This window comes from Pseudorca crassidens, chromosome 7, assembly GCF_039906515.1.
Source record: "Pseudorca crassidens isolate mPseCra1 chromosome 7, mPseCra1.hap1, whole genome shotgun sequence".
NCBI lineage: Eukaryota > Metazoa > Chordata > Mammalia > Artiodactyla > Delphinidae > Pseudorca > Pseudorca crassidens.
The window spans coordinates 13,895,795-13,915,324 of NC_090302.1; the positions used below are offsets into that span (position 1 = coordinate 13,895,795).

General features: G+C 54.3%; 1 protein-coding gene across 13 annotated transcripts in view; it reads left to right on the forward strand.

Annotated features, from left to right (window-relative positions):
* The first annotated feature begins 2,454 nt into the window (after positions 1-2,454).
* Positions 2,455-19,530, forward strand: part of PHF19 (PHD finger protein 19) — a 29,032-nt gene continuing 11,956 nt past the window's right edge. For 4 of the 13 annotated variants that reach the window (XR_010944870.1, XR_010944871.1, XR_010944872.1 and 1 more), the window contains exons 1-14: positions 4,068-4,703; positions 5,201-5,401; positions 5,916-5,997; positions 8,417-8,512; positions 9,014-9,114; positions 9,785-9,933; positions 11,640-11,735; positions 12,511-12,579; positions 12,781-12,901; positions 15,108-15,175; positions 16,463-16,621; positions 17,240-17,327; positions 18,092-18,177; positions 19,157-19,252. Coding sequence is in view for 9 of the 13 variants with exons in the window: in XM_067743477.1 (XP_067599578.1) it covers positions 4,653-4,703; positions 5,201-5,401; positions 5,916-5,997; positions 8,417-8,512; positions 9,014-9,114; positions 9,785-9,933; positions 11,640-11,735; positions 12,511-12,579; positions 12,781-12,901; positions 15,108-15,175; positions 16,463-16,621; positions 17,240-17,327; positions 18,092-18,177; positions 19,157-19,252 (1,463 nt within the window). In the remaining 4 variants the exon portion in view is untranslated. The other 9 variants (XM_067743478.1, XM_067743482.1, XM_067743481.1 and 6 more) reach the window with 9 other exon arrangements.

Genomic DNA, 19,530 nt, shown 5'->3' on the forward strand with positions numbered 1-19,530 from the left:
CCGTGAGGTTGAACATCTCTTTACATTTTTGGCCACCTAGGTTTCCTCTTTTGTGAATTGCCTGTTGATGGTCTTAACCCATTTTTTAAAAAAAAGATTGTCTTTCTCTGGTTTGTCCATGCTTTCAACCTACTTCTGCCAGATCGCAAAGCAAACTCGGATCATGGCCCTTCTCAGTTCTCAACTCCCCGAGGCTCTCTAGGATACACAGAACTTACAACCTTGCTCAGTGGTCCTGATTTGCCGTGGGCTGAAAACCAAGCTCAGCCCAGGACACTCAGCTCCACCTTCTCCTCCAGCCTTACCGTCTGCACCCTGAACTCCGGTCCAGCGGACACAACTCACTCCGTCCCAGGCCTACTGCACACACCATGCCCTAGGCCTGGAATGCCTCCCTCCTATGTACACATTTCCTCTGAATGCCACCTTTTCTGTGACAGTTCTCAATTCAAAGTTGGATTTGCCTCTAAACGGTCAGGTGAAACTATACCTTTCTAGTGGCATTTATCATTTCTCCTTTTGTAGTATTTTAACCACTCCTCATCTTGCCCATCACTTTTTCATTGACAAAAACACCTGCCCCTGCATTATGCCATTTTGTCCTCATCTCTGCAATGGCCCTGTGAATTGGGGTAGTACCCCTACCCTCTTTTTTTTTTTTTTTGCGGTACGCGGGCCTCTCACTGTTGTGGCCTCTCCCGTTGTGGAGCACAGGCTCCGGACGCGCAGGCTCAGCGGCCATGGCTCACGGGCCCAGCCGCTCCGCGGCATGTGGGATCTTCCCGGACCGGGGCACGAACCCGTGTCCCCTGCATCGGCAGGCGGACTCTCAACCACTGCGCCACCAGGGAAGCCCCCCCTACCCTCTTTGAACAGATAGGGAACGTGGCCTACAGGGGGAATAGTTCACCCAACATCTTACTCTGGCTCAGAGGCAGAGGTGGACTTGAAGCCAGGACTCCTCCAATTCCACGTCCAGCTCGCTACACCACGCCCCTCATATTTATATATGCATGTTGTTGCTGCTTGAGCCAACACCTGACTCCCCCATGAGACTGTGGGCCCCATAGCTCCCAGTTCTAGTCCTACCCAGCGGGGCACTCAATGAATATATAATTTCTTGACAAAGTACGATAATCACTTACTGCATACCCACTGGCTGCTGGGGGCTTTGCATACATTCACCCTAACCTTCCCAACAACTCTATGAGGAGACTGGGGTTTAAGAGTTGAAGTGCTATGCTCAGGGTCCCACGGCCGGTAATCAGTGCAGTTGGCCTATGAGACCCAGAGGTAAGTGCTTCCAACTGTAATCTCTGCCCTGTGCATCCTAAAGGTAGACCCAGCCAGCCCGAGAGATCACACCCCAAGGCCCAGAGGCAGGGGGCCAAGGGTGGGCAACTTGACAGTCAACAGGAGGGACTGGGGGCTGGGGGAGTATGGTCCACCCGCTACACCCATGATGTCCACACTCCACAGCCTCACGGGTGTCTGTGCAGTGTGATGGTAGCAGGTGAGAAGAGGGCTGAGGGATAAGGAGAGGGGTTGGCAAGTATTCTCCAGCCCCCAACCCCCAAAGAGTAAGTCTGGATGGGGACATTGCTGCCCATTCTCCCCAGGGCAAGGACTGGATATGACGGGAGCCACGCCCCTTTCCTCAATCTGCTATTCCTATGACTCTGTATGCTGTCTTTCACTGTGTGCCACTTATTTGAATGTTGTGTGTGTGTGTGTGGTATGTATTTGCAACTGTATCTTTGTGTTGTGTTTCGGTGCATTACGTTTGTGTGCAATTTGCTGTTGGTGTACTGTTTCTCTTGTGCGCCTGTGTCACTGTGTTGTGGCTCTATGCCTGTTTGTCTACTTTATGTGCATGTTTTGTTGTGTGTCCATGCTGTGTACACGGTGTGTCTCTCCTATGTATCTATGTCCATACTCTGTAATTGCCTCTTTATTGTGTGTTGTGTCGTGTGTATCATGTGTTGTGAATTTGTGTTTGTGCCGTGCGCATTGTGGATCTGTTTCTGTGTGTGCTCTCTACACCGCAAGTGCAGGATGTTTGTGTGTTCTGTTGTGCGAATCCCGTTTGGGTTGTGCTAGGTCTGTGTCTACGCAGGGAGTCCGTGTGTATCTGCACCTCCCCGCTGTGTGTCTGTGCCAGCTGACGTCTGTGCCCTGCGCGCAGAGTTGTGTTTCCTCAACAAGTGTGTGCCGGCTCGGAGTGCCGCGCGCGCCTCCTCGTGTGCCCGCGTTGTGCCTGCGCCTCCGCCGGGCGGTCGTGCCGGGGTGCAGGCTCCGCGTCCGTGTGCGCTCGCGCCGCTTGTCTGCGTCCGGCGCGCGGTGGCGGCGGAGGATGCGCGCCCGCGGGGGCGGGGGCGGAGGCCGGGGCGCGGCGCGGGGGCGGCCCGGGGGCGGGAGTGGGCGAGCCGGCGGGCGGGCGGTGCTGCGGGGCCCCGCGGCCGCGGGCTCCAATGGCGAGGCCGGCGCGGCCCCCGCTAATTACATAAGCGAGACGTCAATAATTCGCGGGAAAACGCGAAAAAGATGGCGCCCCGCGCCCGGGGGGCCCCTTCCTGAGCGCCCCGGCCCCTCCCTCCTCCTCCGCCCCCCCCTCCTCCCCGCGGCGCCCCCGCCCCGCCCCGCCCCCGCCGAGACCCCGACCCCGGCCCCACGGGCGGACACTCGGCCGGGCAGCCGCGGGCCGAGCGCAGCCACCTCCGCCGCCGATGCGCCTGGTGGCCAGACTCCAAGTGGGACCGACGGACACGCAGCCTCGCGGTAAGTTCAGCGCTGCGGGCTGACGGCCCGGGCCGGGGGACTCCCCGCCACACTCGCCTTTCCCTGCAATCATCCCTCTTTTGGAAATTTCCCGAACTTTGGCGGGTCAGACGCCTCCGGGGGCGTTGGAGTCCTGGGAAGCCGCACGCCTTGGGGGTGGAGAGGGGTGAACGGTGTCCGCGGGGTGGCGGGAGCCCCGCCCGGGTCCCCGAGCCTTTGGGGGGCGTGTGTGACAGGTCGCTAGTCCTGTGCCTAAAATCTTTATTTTTCCTGTTGTGTGTGTCGGGGGGTGGGTGGCTTGGAGACCGACGGGGGCGTTTGGGATTTTGCTCACGTCCGAAGTCAGGCTGCGGCAGGATTGGGATGGGGGAGGCTTGGCGTCGGAGCGACTAAAGAGAGGAGCGCTTGAACCCGAAGGGGGTACTTCTGCAAGCTTTTTCCCCTCCCAAACACCCTTTTTAAAAAGCCAACGGCCGCCCTGGGAGAGGCCCCTGCGCATGAATCATCCTCGCTTCCTGCCCCCGCCCGGCCCCGCGATCCGGGTGCCGCGGATTTGAACTGGACGCCGACGGGAACCCGCAAACAGGCATTTCTTTGCAGATGGGTTTGAATCAGCCAATCACAGCCCGCGGGGGCCCGCTCCGGGAGGATGGAGGCGCGGTTGGGGGGGCCGCCACCCGAGGGCCCCCGCCCCGCCAGGGGGGGTGCGGCGACCGGGCCTGCTCCCAACGGCGCGGCGGGGGAGGAAGTGTCAGTTTGTGAACCTGCCGCGGGCCCGGGCCCCAGGCCCGGCGGGCAGGGACCTTGCAGCGCCCGGGAGCCAGGTGGCAGGGAGAAGGCAGAGATTTGGACTGCACACCCTGCCCGGTGCCTGCGCGCTCTGCCCTGGAGAAAAGAGAGGAATGGGGGGGGAGGGGCGGGGGCGGGGTGGGGGGGGAGGCAAGAGGGGACGTGGCCGCGCCACCATCTGGAGAGTGAAGACCCCAGCAAGGCCCTGCCTGCCCTAGGGCCCTTGACATGCACACACATGTATTCCATTTCATATGCTTACTGACATAAGGCTGTAGACATCAAACACAGTCTCACAGGAGTACACACACACTTATAGGGAAAAACACAGGACTCTCTCCCTGTCTACAGGTAATCATAACACCAGGTGCCCAGAGCCTTGGCAGAGAAGGAGGGCACCAGAGTAGCGGGTGCAGGGAACAGAGGGATGCTGTGCTTTTGGCTTAGTGGAGAGTGTGTGGAGGGGCCTGGAGCCAGGTGAGCCCAGATTGAGGAGGAGGGGGCCGTGGGGGGTGCTTTGAATGCCATTGAAGGTACTGGGGAGCCACAGAAGGTTTCTGGGAGAATAAGAAGATGGGAGGGCTCTGTGGAAGAGTCTGGTGGGGAGGCAGGAAACAGGGAGTGGCCTGTTTAGCACTGGGCGCTGGTGGTTCCATTCCGAATCCCAGGTGCCCAGCATAGGTGAGTGAGCACAAGGCTCAGGAAACAGTTCTTGAATGAATGAATGGCCCAGGCGAGGTGAGGCCTGAACTCAGACCAGGACAGGGGGATGGAAGAGAGGAGTGGGTTGCCAGAGGCCACTGTGCTCGGCTGCTGTGGCAGCTGATCGGTTGGAGAAGTCTAAGATGCTTGGGGGTCTGGGGACCATAGTAGTACCATTAGCAGGAAGCAGCGAAAGCAATGGGAGCAGCCCATTTGTAGGATGGTGAAAGACAGATGTGGAGAGGTTGGCATGGCAATGACTTCACTGCTTGGAGCCGGTTTGCATCTGAGTAAAAGCATAAGTGAGTTTAAATGTCCCAGAATTGGTGTCCATTAAATCATCCCATAATTGAGAACAGAAAAGGAGATTGCAGAAGACACAGATGGCCAAGTCTATACCAGTTCACAAGCCACCCAGGAGTTTCCCTCTCCAGGTGAGTTTTCTCTGGCCAGCTCTCAGGGTAGGGGTCAGGGGTCTGAGAACTTCCCACTGCTCCCCTGGAGAAGGTCCTCCACTCAGAGAACACAGAGTGTGTTTGCTTTAGGGATAAAACCTCTGGCTGTGAAGCCAGGGAGTGAGGTTCAGGCCCCACTGGGCAGGGAGATTTTGCTCGGTGGTTGGTTGAGAGAGCCTTTCTACTTAGAAGGCTGCATGGTGTGGGTGGGGAGAGAGCAGGACTTAGAATCAGCTCGCCTGATTATGGACCATGACTCTGCCTCTGACCCCATAGCCACTTCCCCTTGCCAAACCTCAGTTTCCTGACTGGTAAAATGGGAATAATAATGCCTCCCTCACAGCGTTGTCAGCAGGATCCAGTGAGATGATAAACGCGTCTGGCACATAGCACAGGTTACATAAATGGTTGTTTCTTTCCTTCCTTCCCCTTCTCCTGAAGTAAGGAGTAAAAACCCCTTTCTCTTTCTCTTCCAGTGTCAGTGGAAGCTGATGGAGAATCGAGGTCTGGACCCAGGGACTCGGGACTCCTATGGTGCCACCAGCCACCTCCCCAACAAGGGGGCCCTGGCAAAAGCCAAGAACAACTTCAAAGACCTGATGTCCAAGCTGACAGAGGGCCAGTATGTGCTGTGCCGGTGGACAGATGGACTGTATTATCTCGGGAAGATCAAGAGGGTAAACCTTTCCTTCCTGGCCCCAGTTCCCAGGCTCAGCATCTCTCTGCTCATCCTCTGGTCTTGGCCTCAGACCAGTGATGGAGGCTGGGAGACTGCTGGGAAATTCCCGCCTTGTTCTTATGCTCCAAACTGAAAGTGGAAGGAGGCGGAGCCTGCAAAGGCAGGTGCCATCCTTAGGGCCAACATCTTTAGAAAAGTGCTCTGTGAGCCTACAAAACAAAATAAAATCAGGTTGGAGAGGACCACAGACGATCACCTGGCCTGTTCTGTCCTTGGCGTTCCCGCCAAGTTGCCGTCCCCCAGTCCCTGACTGCACAACTCCAGTGAGTGGGTGTGCACTACCTCCGGAACTGCCATCCTCCTTCCCCTTCTAGCCTGGCTTTCCTTTTTGCAGCACAAGGAGAGGTCTAAAGCCTCTGACCTGTGGGGACAGAAATGGGAGAGGAAGACCGTGTTCAAGTGGCTTTTCCCCAGCTACTGTCTCACACTGCCCCTCCCTCTCTCTGCCCCAGGTCAGCAGTTCTAAGCAGAGCTGCCTTGTAACTTTTGAAGATAACTCCAAATACTGGGTCTTGTGGAAGGACATACAGCATGGTGAGTATTCCTGTGATTTCAGGCACCCCCCCGCCCCGCAGCCCAATCCCCGATCCTCTCTCTGCCTCTCCCTCCATTTTTTCCTTCTCGCCTTCTGTCTCTAACTTCTGGCAACTGGCCTTGTCCTTGGAGCCCCAGGTGCACCTGAGATGCTGATCGGATTACCAGCTGTACATTTATGTGGAAACACACTTGTAACATCTGTCATCCCCTTGAGTACGCCTACCTCATGAGGGAGACAGGCAGATGGAAAAAGTGGCCCAGGGAGGTGCTGGGAGAGCAGGGTTGGGTCCCAGGCCTGTGTTTGCTTCCTTGCTGCCCAAAGCTCTGGGTCACTCTGGGGCTAGGGAACAGGGAAGGGCCCAGGCAATCAGAATTGTCACCTTTCGATATAAGCACAGTGTCCCCTGTCAGCATGGTAAGAAAACGAGGGAGGCAGCTTTCTTCATGGGGGAAAGACCAAACAAGCAGATATGAACCAGGCAAGGTGATGATGGACTTACCAGGATGGAGCTAGGCCAGTTTTCAGAGTTGAAAGGGAGCTGGGTTGGGTACCATTCCTGCCCTCAGAGAGCTGATACTGTCTTACAGAGATGACAGATTGGGGGCATTCTTGCCACCTTTCTTCCTTGCCATGTACATGACAGACATCGCTAATCAATCACAACACTTGTATATTTTCAACATGGAGCTCCAAGCAGCCACTACCAGTCAGAGTTACCGTGAGAGAAGAGACTTTTTTTTTTGCCATTTATGCTCTAACAGGAGAACCGACATGGCGGTATGTGGGGAAGAGGCAGGTTTTAGGGTCCAGTATTCCTCGGACCAAGATATTCTAGCTCTGCCACTTACTGCTGCATATCTTTGGGTGAGTGACATAACCTCTGTGAGCCTGTTTCTTCATCTGAGAAAAAGGAGACTGAACGTACTGGCCTCACAGTGTGGTTAAATGCTTAGCCCAGTGCTGCTGAGTTACAGGGAGGCTGTTTCTGAAGAATTTGTTACCGTAAGAGATGATTTCAAGAGCCTGCCAAGCAGAGGCCACAGAACCCAGCCAGTTAGTCGAGCTTCCAAATTGCCTTTTTCTCCAAGACGTTGTGGCTAATACAAGCTGATGCTTCTCCAAGCCCCTCTCACCCTAAAGGTATTATTTAAAAATCCAAAGCAACGAGGGTCTCCTCTCCTGGGCTACCTTCTTTTTCAAAGCAGAAGGAGCCAGCTGGTGAGGAAAGACAGTCCAAACCATGGATCGAAGTAGCACACCATGAATAGAAGGCCCACTGTGTGCCAGGCACCAAGGAGGTGCTGCAGTGCTCACCGTGTGGCTCCCCAGCCAGATCACTGCTCCTCACAGGTAGGACAGCAGCCCCCCGGGGTCGCCCAAGATTAGAGCATAAGGCTGAGCACGCTATAGTTACTGATCCATCACTTCATTAAGCCAGTGAAGACTTAGTGCGACCCACAGTGGGTCCCGCCTTCCTGGGAACATATTCAGGGATAAGAGGCAAGACATCATTTATTCAACAAACATGTCTTGAACACATGTTATGTGCCACACCCCATAAGAGGTCCTGGGGACACAGAGATGAACAGATACCTTTTCTGCCCTTACAGAACTTTCCATCTGCTAGGGGAAATGAGACAGAAACACACATCAAAATGTATCTTACTTTATTCACTCAAACCCTTCAGTCATAAATACATATTTCTTCTTCAGCAACGCCAAATTGCAAAGGAAAAAAAAAGAGAGATGGAGAGGGAAACTGTAGATTAAAAGCAATTGATCAAACTTAAAATTGTTATGACTTTTTTGAGACAATTGAATATGTGAACACTAACTGAATTTGTTGATATTAAGAATTTATTTTTAATTTTTAGGTGCAATAAAGGTGCTGTAGTTATTTTCTTTTTTAGAGTCCTGAACTTTCAGCGATACGTACTGAAATATTTAATACAGGAGGGGGGGAAGTGAGTGGGAATATAGTCAAAACAAGATTGGCCGTGAGTTCATGATTGTTGATAAGAACGTGGAGTTTCATTATAACATTCTGTTATTATTCCGTAATAAAATTTTTTAAAAAATTATTTAACATAAAATACTTTAACAAATCAAGTTAAATTAAGCAGGAGAGGCAGCATGACACGGTGAAAAGGACAAATAATGTGATGTCAGTTAGCTGCGGGTTTGAATCCCCCCCTCCTACTTACCAGCTGAGCGTGGGACTTAACCTCTCCGAGCCTCAATTTCCCCATCTTTAGAATGGGCTAATGGTAATAGGCAGCTCAGACTGGTTGGGGAGATTCAGTGAGTTGGCCTACGGGGCCCAGCACTCAGTAGAGGCTCAGCACCTGGAATGTAATTTTAAAACTGCTGTTTCCTGTGAGCCCGACCTGACCCTAGAGGGCCTCTTTCTTTCAGCTGGTGTTCCAGGAGAGGAACCCAAGTGCAACATCTGCCTGGGGAAGACATCAGGACCACTGAATGAGATCCTCATCTGTGGGAAGTGTGGCCTGGGTGAGTGTGATGAGCAGGGCATGGAGAAGGCCCAGACCTGTGGGTCCCCATTCCCCGCTGGCTCGGGACCTGCGTCGCCTCAGACCATTGGGGCCTTAGCTGGCTTCCTGTTTCTTTTGGAGCTCCAGAGTGACAAGGGGCCAGTCTCTGGGAATGAGGGCCCAGGGAGGTGATCCCTGGGGAAAGCTGGGGCTTCTGGAAAGTGAGAGAAGTTATGCACTTTGGAGCCCCCGTGGGTGGAGAGGATGGGTAGGAGAGATGGGGCACAGAGGCTGAAGCCAGACCTTTGGTGCTTCCCGCCATGGGCCAATGCTGGCTCTTAGTGGCCTGCTTGGACACCAGCCTGGCTGCCTGGTGAGCATGACCAGCCAGTCCCCTGGCAGCTGGCAGGCACACAGCTCCTAGGACTTGCCGCAGCCCTCCCCAGCCTGCCGCCTCTGGGCTGACTGGCCTCGGGCCACTGCTTCCTCGTGGGCACTCACCCCCTCTCCTTTGCCATAGGTTACCACCAGCAGTGCCACATCCCCATAGCGGGCAGTGCCGACCGGCCCCTGCTCACACCTTGGTTCTGCCGACGCTGCATCTTTGCGCTGGCTGTGCGGGTGAGCCCTCCATCCTTCCCACCCTGCTTCTCCCCATCCTCCAGTCTGGAAGCCCAGAGGCCCCCTGGGCTCGGGCCTCACTCCTGGTCACAGAGCCTGGCTTTGGAGGCAGACAGAGACTGCCACTTAACCAGCTGTATGTCCTTGTGCAGTTCCTTAGCCTCCCTGAGCCTGTTTCCTTGGCTGTTAAATGCATACAGGTTTGAGGACTTCCCTGGTGGTCCAGTGGTTAAGACTCCGCGCTTCCAATGCAGGGGGCGCGGGTTCGATCCCTGGTGGGGGAATTAAGATGACACATGCTGTGCGGCCAAAAAAAAAGAAAACAAGTACTCTTTAAATGGATACAGGTTTGGTGTCAGGAGTAGAAGGCCCCCAACAAATAGTGAGAAATCACTATTAAGAGAGAAAATCCATATAAGCGCCCACTCTCAATATGTGTTGGTTATTATTGTTACTTTTATTGTTGTGCTTATTACTATTAATATTATTGAAGATGCAGCTCCTTGGGGATAGAGAGAGGATGGATCCGGGGTTGATGAGAAGAGGCTTTGTGCGTTTCTGACTACATTGGAATATCTTGTTCCACCTGGTCGGCATTAGCCTTGATAGGGAGCCATGTGTGGCCCAACCGGGACCCCCGCGGGTAACTCGGGCCCTCATCTTCCCGCAGAAAGGCGGCGCGCTGAAGAAGGGCGCCATCGCCAGGACCCTGCAGGCTGTGAAGATGGTGCTGTCCTACCAGCCCGAGGAGCTGGAGTGGGACTCGCCCCACCGCACCAACCAGCAGCAATGCTACTGCTACTGCGGCGGGCCGGGAGAGTAAGGCCAAGGGGGCGGGGTGGGGCGGGGCCTCCCCGAGGGGCGCGGGGCGGGGCCCCAGGGAAGCGGGGTAGGCGCGGCTGGCTGGGGGAGCCAGACCCCCCATGGAAGAGCCCGTATCCTCCCTCAGGCCTCGGGGATGACACCTGAGCGCGCGCGGGGCTCGAGAGCACAGGGCTAGCGCTCTCCGCAGCGGGGTGCAGGGGAGTGGCGGTTGTTTTCTTGGGGCACCGTGGAAAAGAAGGCAGTATTGAAGAGTGGTTACCAGACTGGCCCCCAGTGTCCAACCAACCCCTTAGAGCTGTGCTACCCCTGAGCCTCAGTTCTCATCACAGTTTTCCCGTGACGTGGTGGTTGTGAGCGGTGGGTGAATTAGGTCATTCACGTAAAGGCTCACACAGTTCCTGGCTCTTGGTAAGCACTTTAACAATTGTGAGCTGTTGCTGTTGGTGCATGGACGTGGAGATAAACCTTTCCGTTGCCAGAGTCAATGAGACAGGCTGCTGATGAGATATGAAGGTCCTTTTCCCTGGAGGTGTGCAGGCAGGGGTTGGGGGGAATACCTTGGGGACGCTGTGGAGGTGGTTCTCACCCTGACTATATGTAGGATGGGAGTCTTTGATGCTTCCTTGTGGCCTGGGCCTCCATGCAGCCATGGCTGATTGAGCCTGTTCCCTTGGGCTGACTGCACCAACACTGTGGGAGGAACCACGGAAGTGAGAGATGGAACCTCTGCCCTCAGGAAACAGCCTCCAGTTCACCCTGAAGTCCTGAGTCTCATCCCCAAGTTCTGCTGACAAGCACTAGGGGTCTGGAGGCTGTGCTTACGACGTAGCCGGGTGATTTGGGCAAATCACTTGAAGTACCTCATCTCTCAAGTGGGATTAATAACCTCGGCCCCATCATCCTTCCGTGGGTGTTGAGGCCTTTGGGATAACAGATGGAGAAATGCTTATAGAGACCTTTGCAGCATTGAGGCGGTGGTTCTCAATGCTTACTGGGCAGAATTGCTCGGGTGATTGTCAGAAGTGTGTTTCCCAGGGGCTATCCCAAAGATTGAGTAGGCCTGGAACGGGTCAAGGAATCTTCTGCATTTTAACCTGGACCGCAGGTGATTTTGATGCAGGTGGTCCAAGGACCACACCTGACAAGGTGTGAACAAAGCATTGACTGTTAATTAAGAAAGCACCTTTTTGGTTTTCATTCTTATTCAATGAGTAGTTGTTGAATGGTTGTGATAGGGTAAATACATTACCAGGTGAGGGGCTTATAGGAGCCTTTATTCTCCCATGAAGTCTCCAGGGCAAACCTTTCCCCAACAGTAGTGTTTGGGAAGCAGTGTGTGAGGCACAGACCAGAGATGGGGGCTCCAGTGTGGCACAAAGAGCGTGGGCTTTGAAGTCAGGGAGGCCAGGATTTGAGTCACCATCCACCACTTGCCTCCTGAGTGACCTTGAACAATCTATTTAACCTCTGACTCACCTGTAAAGTGGTCAGCGGCCCGTGTTTGACCAGATGGTGAGATCAAATGATATAGCCTAAGCCCTGCTGCCAGGGCTTCCCCTGGCACAGCCCAGTGCTCAGTAACTGTGAGTTCTCTTCCCTTTCCCCCGCTGGAGGGCGAGTTTGTGTTGGGAAAGGTTGCTGAGGCTGATCCCTGGCTGGGAGTGTGGGCCTGGCTGACCCTGGCTCTTCTGGCTCTCCAGATGGTACCTGCGGATGCTGCAGTGTTACCGGTGCAGGCAGTGGTTCCACGAGGCCTGCACCCAGTGTCTCAATGAGCCCATGATGTTCGGAGACCGGTAGGTGCTAATCTGGTCTGGCTCAGCCTTGGGGGCGAGGTGGGGGGATGGGGGCAGCAGCTGCAGTAACTCCTTCAGGTTGCCTGCCAGGCCCTAGACCCCCAGTGGGGGGCTGGGACAGTGTGTCCCTGTCTACAGAGGCAGCTCAGGGTAAGGAGGCCTTCCCAGTAGAGGGACACTCTGGGCCACATCCCCAGTCGCAGCCCCATCTTCCCTAAGCCCCAGATGTTTCAGGTGTCTGGGGAAGGGGGAAAGACACAGGCCCTGCCCCAGCCCTGACCGGGGTTGTTGGAGGAGGCAGTGGGGGAAATGGATGACTTGATCTGGCCTCTAACCAAGGGGGCTAAGCTAGTGGAAGGCTTATGTGTGTCAAACAGGATACTGTGTGTGTCTTGGTTGGTGTCTCACGTGGTTTGTGATTGAGTGCGTGTGTGTGTGTGTGTGTGTGTGTGTGTGTGTGTGTGTGTGTGTGTCAGGCAGAGGGGAAGAGGGTGGTCCCTGCAGCCCAGCCTAGTTCAGCTCACTCTGAACTCAGCCACCCTCCAGGGCAGTGATATTTGGGAAAGGGTTTGAGGTACAGGTTAGAAGGGGTAGGGGAGTAGTTCTTGGTCCCTGTTCTGCCCCATCTTTATCCCCTCCCCAGAGGGAATGAGGACAATGCTGACTCTGGGAAAGCAGGCGGGGGGGGGGGGGGGGGGGTGGCAGTGAGGGCCCTGGACCAGGGTCGGGTGTCAGAGCCCCTCCTACCACAGGCCCCCTTTTCACCCACCCACAGGTTCTACCTGTTTTTCTGCTCCGTGTGCAACCAGGGCCCAGAGTACATCGAGAGGTTGCCCCTGCGATGGTGAGAGGGTGGGGCTTGGCCCAGGCCCACTCCTGTCCCTTCCCAGTTTCTCCCTTCCCTCCTCCCTCCGGGAACAATTCCATTTCCAGCCACCAGGTCCCAGCCTTGCCCCTGCCCTTCAGCCTGGACCCAGGATGCTCCAGCCCTGGCTGCACAGGCTGCCAGCTCACTCTGGGCCTGCCTCCTTGCACCCTTGCCCAGGGTCGATGTGGTTCACCTGGCCCTCTACAACCTGGGGGTGCAGAGCAAGAAGAAGTACTTTGACTTTGAGGAGATTCTGGCCTTTGTCAACCACCACTGGGAGCTCCTGCAGCTTGGCAAGGTATGCAAGACCGTGGGACGTCAGAATGGCGAGAATCCGTTCCACAGTGGGGTTCCCTAAGTCCAGAGAGGTGAGAGGTTTGCCCAGGGCCACACGGCGCCGCACTAGGATCTGGGTCTCTGAGCACAGTTCTTCAGGAACGCTGGCTGTCCGTGAGGGCTGCTGAGTGGGGACAAAGACCCAGAGCCTTTGAGCCGTTGCATCTCTGAGTCCAGGCGTCTGAGCCTGTTCCCTGCAAGGAGCTTCCTAACCCAGGCTTTGGTAGTGGGTGGGTTAGGGCCTCACCAGCTCAGCTGTAGGGAGCTGGGGGTCGAGTCTGCCTGGAGGAGATCTCCCTACAGAGCTGTGTGACCCACTCCAGATTACCTGGCTAGGATGGAAAGTGAAGTGGGCCTGCCCTCTGCCGGTCGTACTCTGAATAGCAGAAGAGATCACCAGGGGTCTGGAAACTGGGATTCACGGAGTGAAGTCACAAACCAGAGACTTTCAGGATGTCAGAGGTGGAGAGCTGAGCCAGGGCTTCCCCAACCACTTCCACGGCAGGGCCATGCACCCTTTAATGACACCCTCTGAATCCTCTCCACCACATCCAGAGTGAGTCATCTCTGCTGACTGCCCCAAATCCTTTAGTGAAATAGGGCTTTTTTTTTAAAAGTAACTTTATGCTCGGCAGAAGTTCTTCATATAGTAACATCTTCATTTACAGTGTTTGATAATTTACAAAAGGCATACATATTATAAAGCCCTAAAAGATAGGTAGAGCTGGGATTTTTAAATAATTTTTTCCTGATTTATTAAAAAAAATACATGTTCCTGGTAGAAAATTTTCAAAGTACCAAAAAGTATAAGAAAGTACACTTAAAAGAAAACCATCCATACTCCTGCATCTCACCACTCAGAAGCATCCACTGCTAACACACACAGGTGCACAGAGTTCAGTCCTCTCATTTACGTCTGTTTTTCTTTTTATAGGGCTTAGATTATACGGTATTTACAATTTTTTATTGAAGTATAGTTGATTTACAATATTATGTTAGTTTGAGGCATACAGCAGTGATTCAGTCATATATATATGTGTGTGTGTGTGTATATATATACACACACACACACACATATTTTATCCAGATTATTTTCCATTATAGGTTATTACAAGGTATTGAATATAGTGCCCTGTGCTATACAGTAAATCCTTGTTGTTTATCTATTTTATGTATAGTAGTGTGTATCTGTTAATCCCATACTCCTCTAATTTATCCCTTCCCCCTCCTTTTCCTCTTTGGTAACCATAAGTTTGTGGGAATGTAAATTGGTGCAGCCACTATAGAAAACAGAATGTAAGTTCCTTAGACAACTAAAATTAGAGCTACCCTATGATCCAGTAACCCCACTCCTGGGCATATATTCAGAAAAGATGAAAACTCTAATTCGAAAAGACACCTGCACCCCAATGGTCATAGCACTATTTACAATAGCCAAGACATGGAAACAACCCAATTTCCCATCAATAGATGATTGGTTTAAGAAGATGTGGTGTATATATACAATGGAGTATTACTCAGCCATAAAAAGAATGAAATATTACCATTTGCAGCAACATGAATGGACCTAGAGAATATTATACTAAGTGAAATAGGTCAGACAAATATTATGTCACTTGTATGTAGAATCTAAAAAATAATACAAATGAATCTGTATACAAAACAGACAGTATATACAATTTTAAGTCATTTTTTTTCAGTTTACATTATATCATAAATACTTTTCCATGTTATGAAAGAGTTTTTAATCAACATTTTTCATGGCTGCATGGTTTCCACCATAGTTTACTTGCTTGTTTCTTTCCTGTTGGGCATGTAGTTTCTTTCCCATCATTAGGAAAATGATGCGGTGAACTTTTTTGTACATAAAGCTTTATTTGTGTGTCATGTCTGTATGACAGGTTCCACGGAGCAGCATTACTGGGTCAAGGGCATGGACATTTTTAAAGCTCTTGATACATTTAGGACAGGAGTTACGCTCCTCATTTACAGATGGGGACATGAGCTCAGAGGTGAAAAGACTTGTCTGAGATCATGGAACAAGTCAGTGGTCCTCGCCTGGAGGACTTGGGGCATCAGGAGATTGAGGGGAGGGTGGGGACAGGGGCTGAGGTCTTCTCAGATGCCATGCGCCAGGTCTGACTGTCCTCTGCCCTGCTCCCCCGTAGCTCACCAGCACCCCCGTGACGGACCGAGGACCGCATCTCCTCAACGCTCTGAACAGTTATAAAAGCCGGTGCGTGCAGGGAAGGGAGGGAGTGCTGTGGGCCCCCCGACAGCTTGGATTTCAGTTAAAGCGTCTTCCTACCTCATAACCTTTGCACAAGCTATGCTCCCACCTGGGTCTCCCTCCACTTCTCTTTGACTATATGAATATTACCCGTCCTTCAAGATCAGGGAGCACCCACTTCATTTGGGATGCCTCCCCTGACCACTCCAGCAGCCAGACACATTTTGATACTGGACTCAGCTCCATAGGGGGCTGAAACCCCTGCTCTCTGAGGGCCCGCTGCTGTCTGAGGTCTCCCTTGCACTAGCCATCTATGGTTCTGGGCCAGGCACTGAAGCACGGATTCATCACCTGTCCCCAGCCCATGTCTGCCCATCCACACTGCTGAGTTCTTCTCAGAACACACGGCTGGCATGCCCCTCGCTACCACCACGGAGAATGCCCAAGCTCCTTAACATGGCATTCAAGGCCTCTTATGATCAGACCCTGCCCATACCTTCTGCCACGGACCCTTTGCTTTATCTGGGCGTCAGCCATTCTGAGCCCTTTGCTTTCCTACTCAGTGCTTTTGCTCACACTCTTTCTTCACCTAGGATGCTCTTTGATGCCTTTCATTCATTTGTTCCATCAATGACTATTTATTGAACTGCTCTGTGTCAGCCCTGTGTAGGTACTGAGGACACCGTGAATAAGACACGGTCCCTGCTTCTGTGAAACCTCCCCAGACATCTCTAGACAGAACTATCCACTCTCTCTTTCATCTTGTCACGGTTTGGGGCCCAGACACAGCCCTCTACTTGAGTACGTGGGGCCTCCCGACCTCTCTGTGGACGGTCTCCTGAGGGTAGGACTGTGGCTAAGTCACCTCTGCAGCCTCATGGCAGCTCAGCCAGTGATGAAAGGGTGAGGGAAGTGCCTGGAGGTGCTTTCAGTCTCCTTGGGGAGAGCAGAGAACAGAGTGGTGTGGAATGCAGTGTTTTGACCACAGGGTTCCACGGGGAGCTGGAGGAGGGCTTCCTGTAGGCAGAGGCCTTGGGGCTGGTTGAGGCAGAGAAGAAAAGGGAGGAGCAGCAAGAGCCACACACAAGACAAGGAAGCACGGGGACGAGCCGCCGGCTGCGTTCTCGGCCGCCACCTGGAGCCCCTGATCCCACAGGCTTCGAGGAATCAGTGTCTCCACGGGCCACTCTGGGTCTGGGGAGGCAGAGAGGGAGGTTTTAACACTTGACTCTCCTCCCCAGGAGGATGGACGGACAGGCTCCAGAGCTTTCTCCTCTCCCTGCCCACCCCCAGGTTCCTCTGTGGCAAGGAGATCAAGAAGAAGAAGTGCATCTTCCGCCTGCGCATCCGCGTCCCGCCCAACCCCCCCGGGAAGCTGCTGCCCGACAAGGGCCTGGTGCCCACTGAGAATGGCGCCTCTGAGCTGCGTAAGAGAGGAAAGAGCAAGCCTGGGTCAGTGCCTGGGGCCCTTGGGCCGGGGCCGCAGCCGACCTCGGGTCCTCTGCTCCCGGCTCCAGCTGCAGCCCCCTCCGATGGGCTGTGTGGTGGCATCCAAGTGATCAAGGCAGGCCTCCAGCCAGTTAGTCCCAGCTGGAGGCACCCTGAACCGGCCAGTCAGTGGCTGAGCCGGGACCTGATACCACGTTCCCGCTCCTTCAGCCACAGCCCCTTGTGGCCTTGCTTGGAGGGAAAGCCAGATCACGGGACCCAGTCTTGCTGGCTTAGGGCTGAGGCAGAGGTCAAGGGGCAGTCAGTGTGTAAGGGGTCCCTAGCGCTCCCGGCTGAGCCCAGCCCCCCTTCCTGGCATGGGGGGTGAGGGGCAGAGCACATGGATGCCCGAGGCAGGAGAGGCACCTCCTCTCCTGCCTGCCCACTATACCCCACCACCCTCACACACCTGCTGCCCCAGAGGACCCCCCCCCCCCGCCTCCCCAGGTCTCCTTGTAAAGGAGAGCCTGTGCCCACTCCCACGCTGTGACCCCACCCCTGCCCAGCCACTCCTCCCTCGGGGCTACCCTCTGGGCCTTCAGGCTCTGACTGGGCCACCCTTTCCCTTTTCTGTCTCCACAGTTTGTTGCCTCATGATTTCCAGCAGCAGAAAAGGCGAGTTTATAGAAGAAAAAGATCAAAGTTTTTGCTGGAAGATGCTATCCCCAGTGTTAGTTTCTCGTTTTCTCACTCTCCACTTTCACACTCAGGGTCAGCACATACTAGGGATTCCTGTGCAGAAAACTAAGTCCCCCAGGCCCAGGGGACTCTCCCACGTCCCCGAAAGGATCCTTTTACAGCTGGTTAAACAAGGAAGGGCCAGGCACTGCGAGACTCCTCCTTCATCTCCCCAAGTTCTCCCAAGAACCCAGAGCGGGGCTGGGCAAGGGCAGGTAATATCCTTGCCTCCACTGTCCAGGTGGGGAAACTGAGGGCCCAGGAGGGCAGTGACCCTCCTGAGGTCACACCTCAGGCAGTGGCAGAGCCCAGCCCAGAACCAGGGCTCCAGAGCATTCTTGCCTTCTTCAGTAGCCCTGCATCCTCACTGAGGCCCTCGCTGTGGGCAGTAACATTAGCCGTGTCTCCAATGGACCATTTATAAGGCACCTTCACAACTGTCATTCCATTCTGCCACGCTCCCTGACACCTCTTAAGAGTGAAGCTCAGAAGGGGTTATTACCCACCTTTTGCAGTTGAGGTAACTCAAGCCCAGAGATGGAACAGTCAGACAACCGGCCAGAGACAGAGCCAGGACTAGAACTGACATGACCTGGCTCCCTGGTCAGGACTGGAAAAAAGAGGAAGGGACAAGTCTGACCCTCAGAAGGCCAGCTGGCCCCGTGCAGCCTGTGCGGCCCTCAGCGGGGAGGAGGGTGCTGTGAAAGGTGGAAGTGATGCTTGCCGGCTGACCGCCCCTCCTTCCTGTGTCCACAGAGTGACTTTACCTCGGCCTGGAGCACCAACCACCACCTAGCCAGCATATTTGACTTCACGCTGGATGAGATACAGAGTTTAAAAAGGTAACAGTGAGGGACCCGGCAGAGAGGTCTGCTCTGGAGACTGGGATGGAACCAAGCAGGGAGACCACCATTCCTCTAGCTATGGAAGATGTGAAGCAGAGAGCCTTTGGAGGGAAGGGAAGCTCCCTTGGGGTCACTGAGTTAAAGGGTCCGCATTGCAGAAGGCTGCCTGAAAGGTCTGTCTGCATTAGGGCAGCCTAACACCCATGCTGTAAGCCTGCAGGGCTCCCGGGGACAGCTCTGCAGGGCAGCGCTCAAGGCCTGCCTAGCCCGGCCCTCCCTACCTCTCCCACTTCTCCTTGCCTCACGCCTGACACCAAAATTGCCGTGATCACCCCACATTCACGTTCCTCCAGGGAGCCTTCCCTAACCCTCCCCAGGCTGTGGCGGATGCTCCTTGTGTATTCCCACAGAGCCTCGTGCTTGGTACACACAAGGGGAGGGGCTGCATCCATCGTTTTATTTCCAGAACTATTAAAGGTCGTTTCGTGCTTTCCTGTGGGCATGGAGGAGAGAGCAAGGGCTTCAGTCAGGCCCGGGCTCCGGCCCCTACTTACCAATTGCCATCTGTGTAACATTAGCAAAATTCTTTAACCTCTCTGAACCTCCTCACCTGTTCCTGCGTGGTTGTTATGAGACTCAAAATCCTGTACACGAAAGCACTCCCGGCCTGTAAGGTGTTGCACGAGTGTCTGGGATCATGGTGATTATCATCTCTAATGACTGTCACAGTGCTTATGTCAATGCCAGGGGAGGGTGGTCAGGGAAGGCTTTTGTGACTCCTTGGACTCTGACGGCTGGATGGGTAGGAAATGTTCAGGAGAGAGGAGGTGCCACTGCAGCTGTGGTGGCGGGAAGCTCAGTGGGAAGGTGGCTTCGGCTGGGACGAAGGATGCATGTGAGAGGGACCAGGAGACGACGGGGAGGTCCCAAGGGGTGCTGAGGATCAGCGGCTGGCTCACCCTCTCCTCCCTCTTAGCGCCAGCTCAGGCCAGACCTTCTTCTCCGACGTGGACTCCACTGATGCTGCCAGCACCTCTGGCTCCGCTTCCACCAGCCTTTCCTACGACTCCAGGTTAGCTTCCCAGCACGATGGATTCAAGTTCCATCACTCCCCCCAGAACCCCCAACCCCCTTTGGGATGTGTGGCTCACTCTGTGCATCTGAGTCTCAGGACCTGGCCGCCCTTAAGTGTGTGAGGGTCTGGGACCCTCCGGTTCTGAGTTGTGGGCATTCGGGCTGCTCCTCTTAGCCTGCTACAGGTTATGTGACACCTCTTGCTGGGCATTTTCAGATCCAGGGTTCTTCCATTCTGGGGTTCTTGGCCTCTGCTTGCCATGATTTTGCAATGTC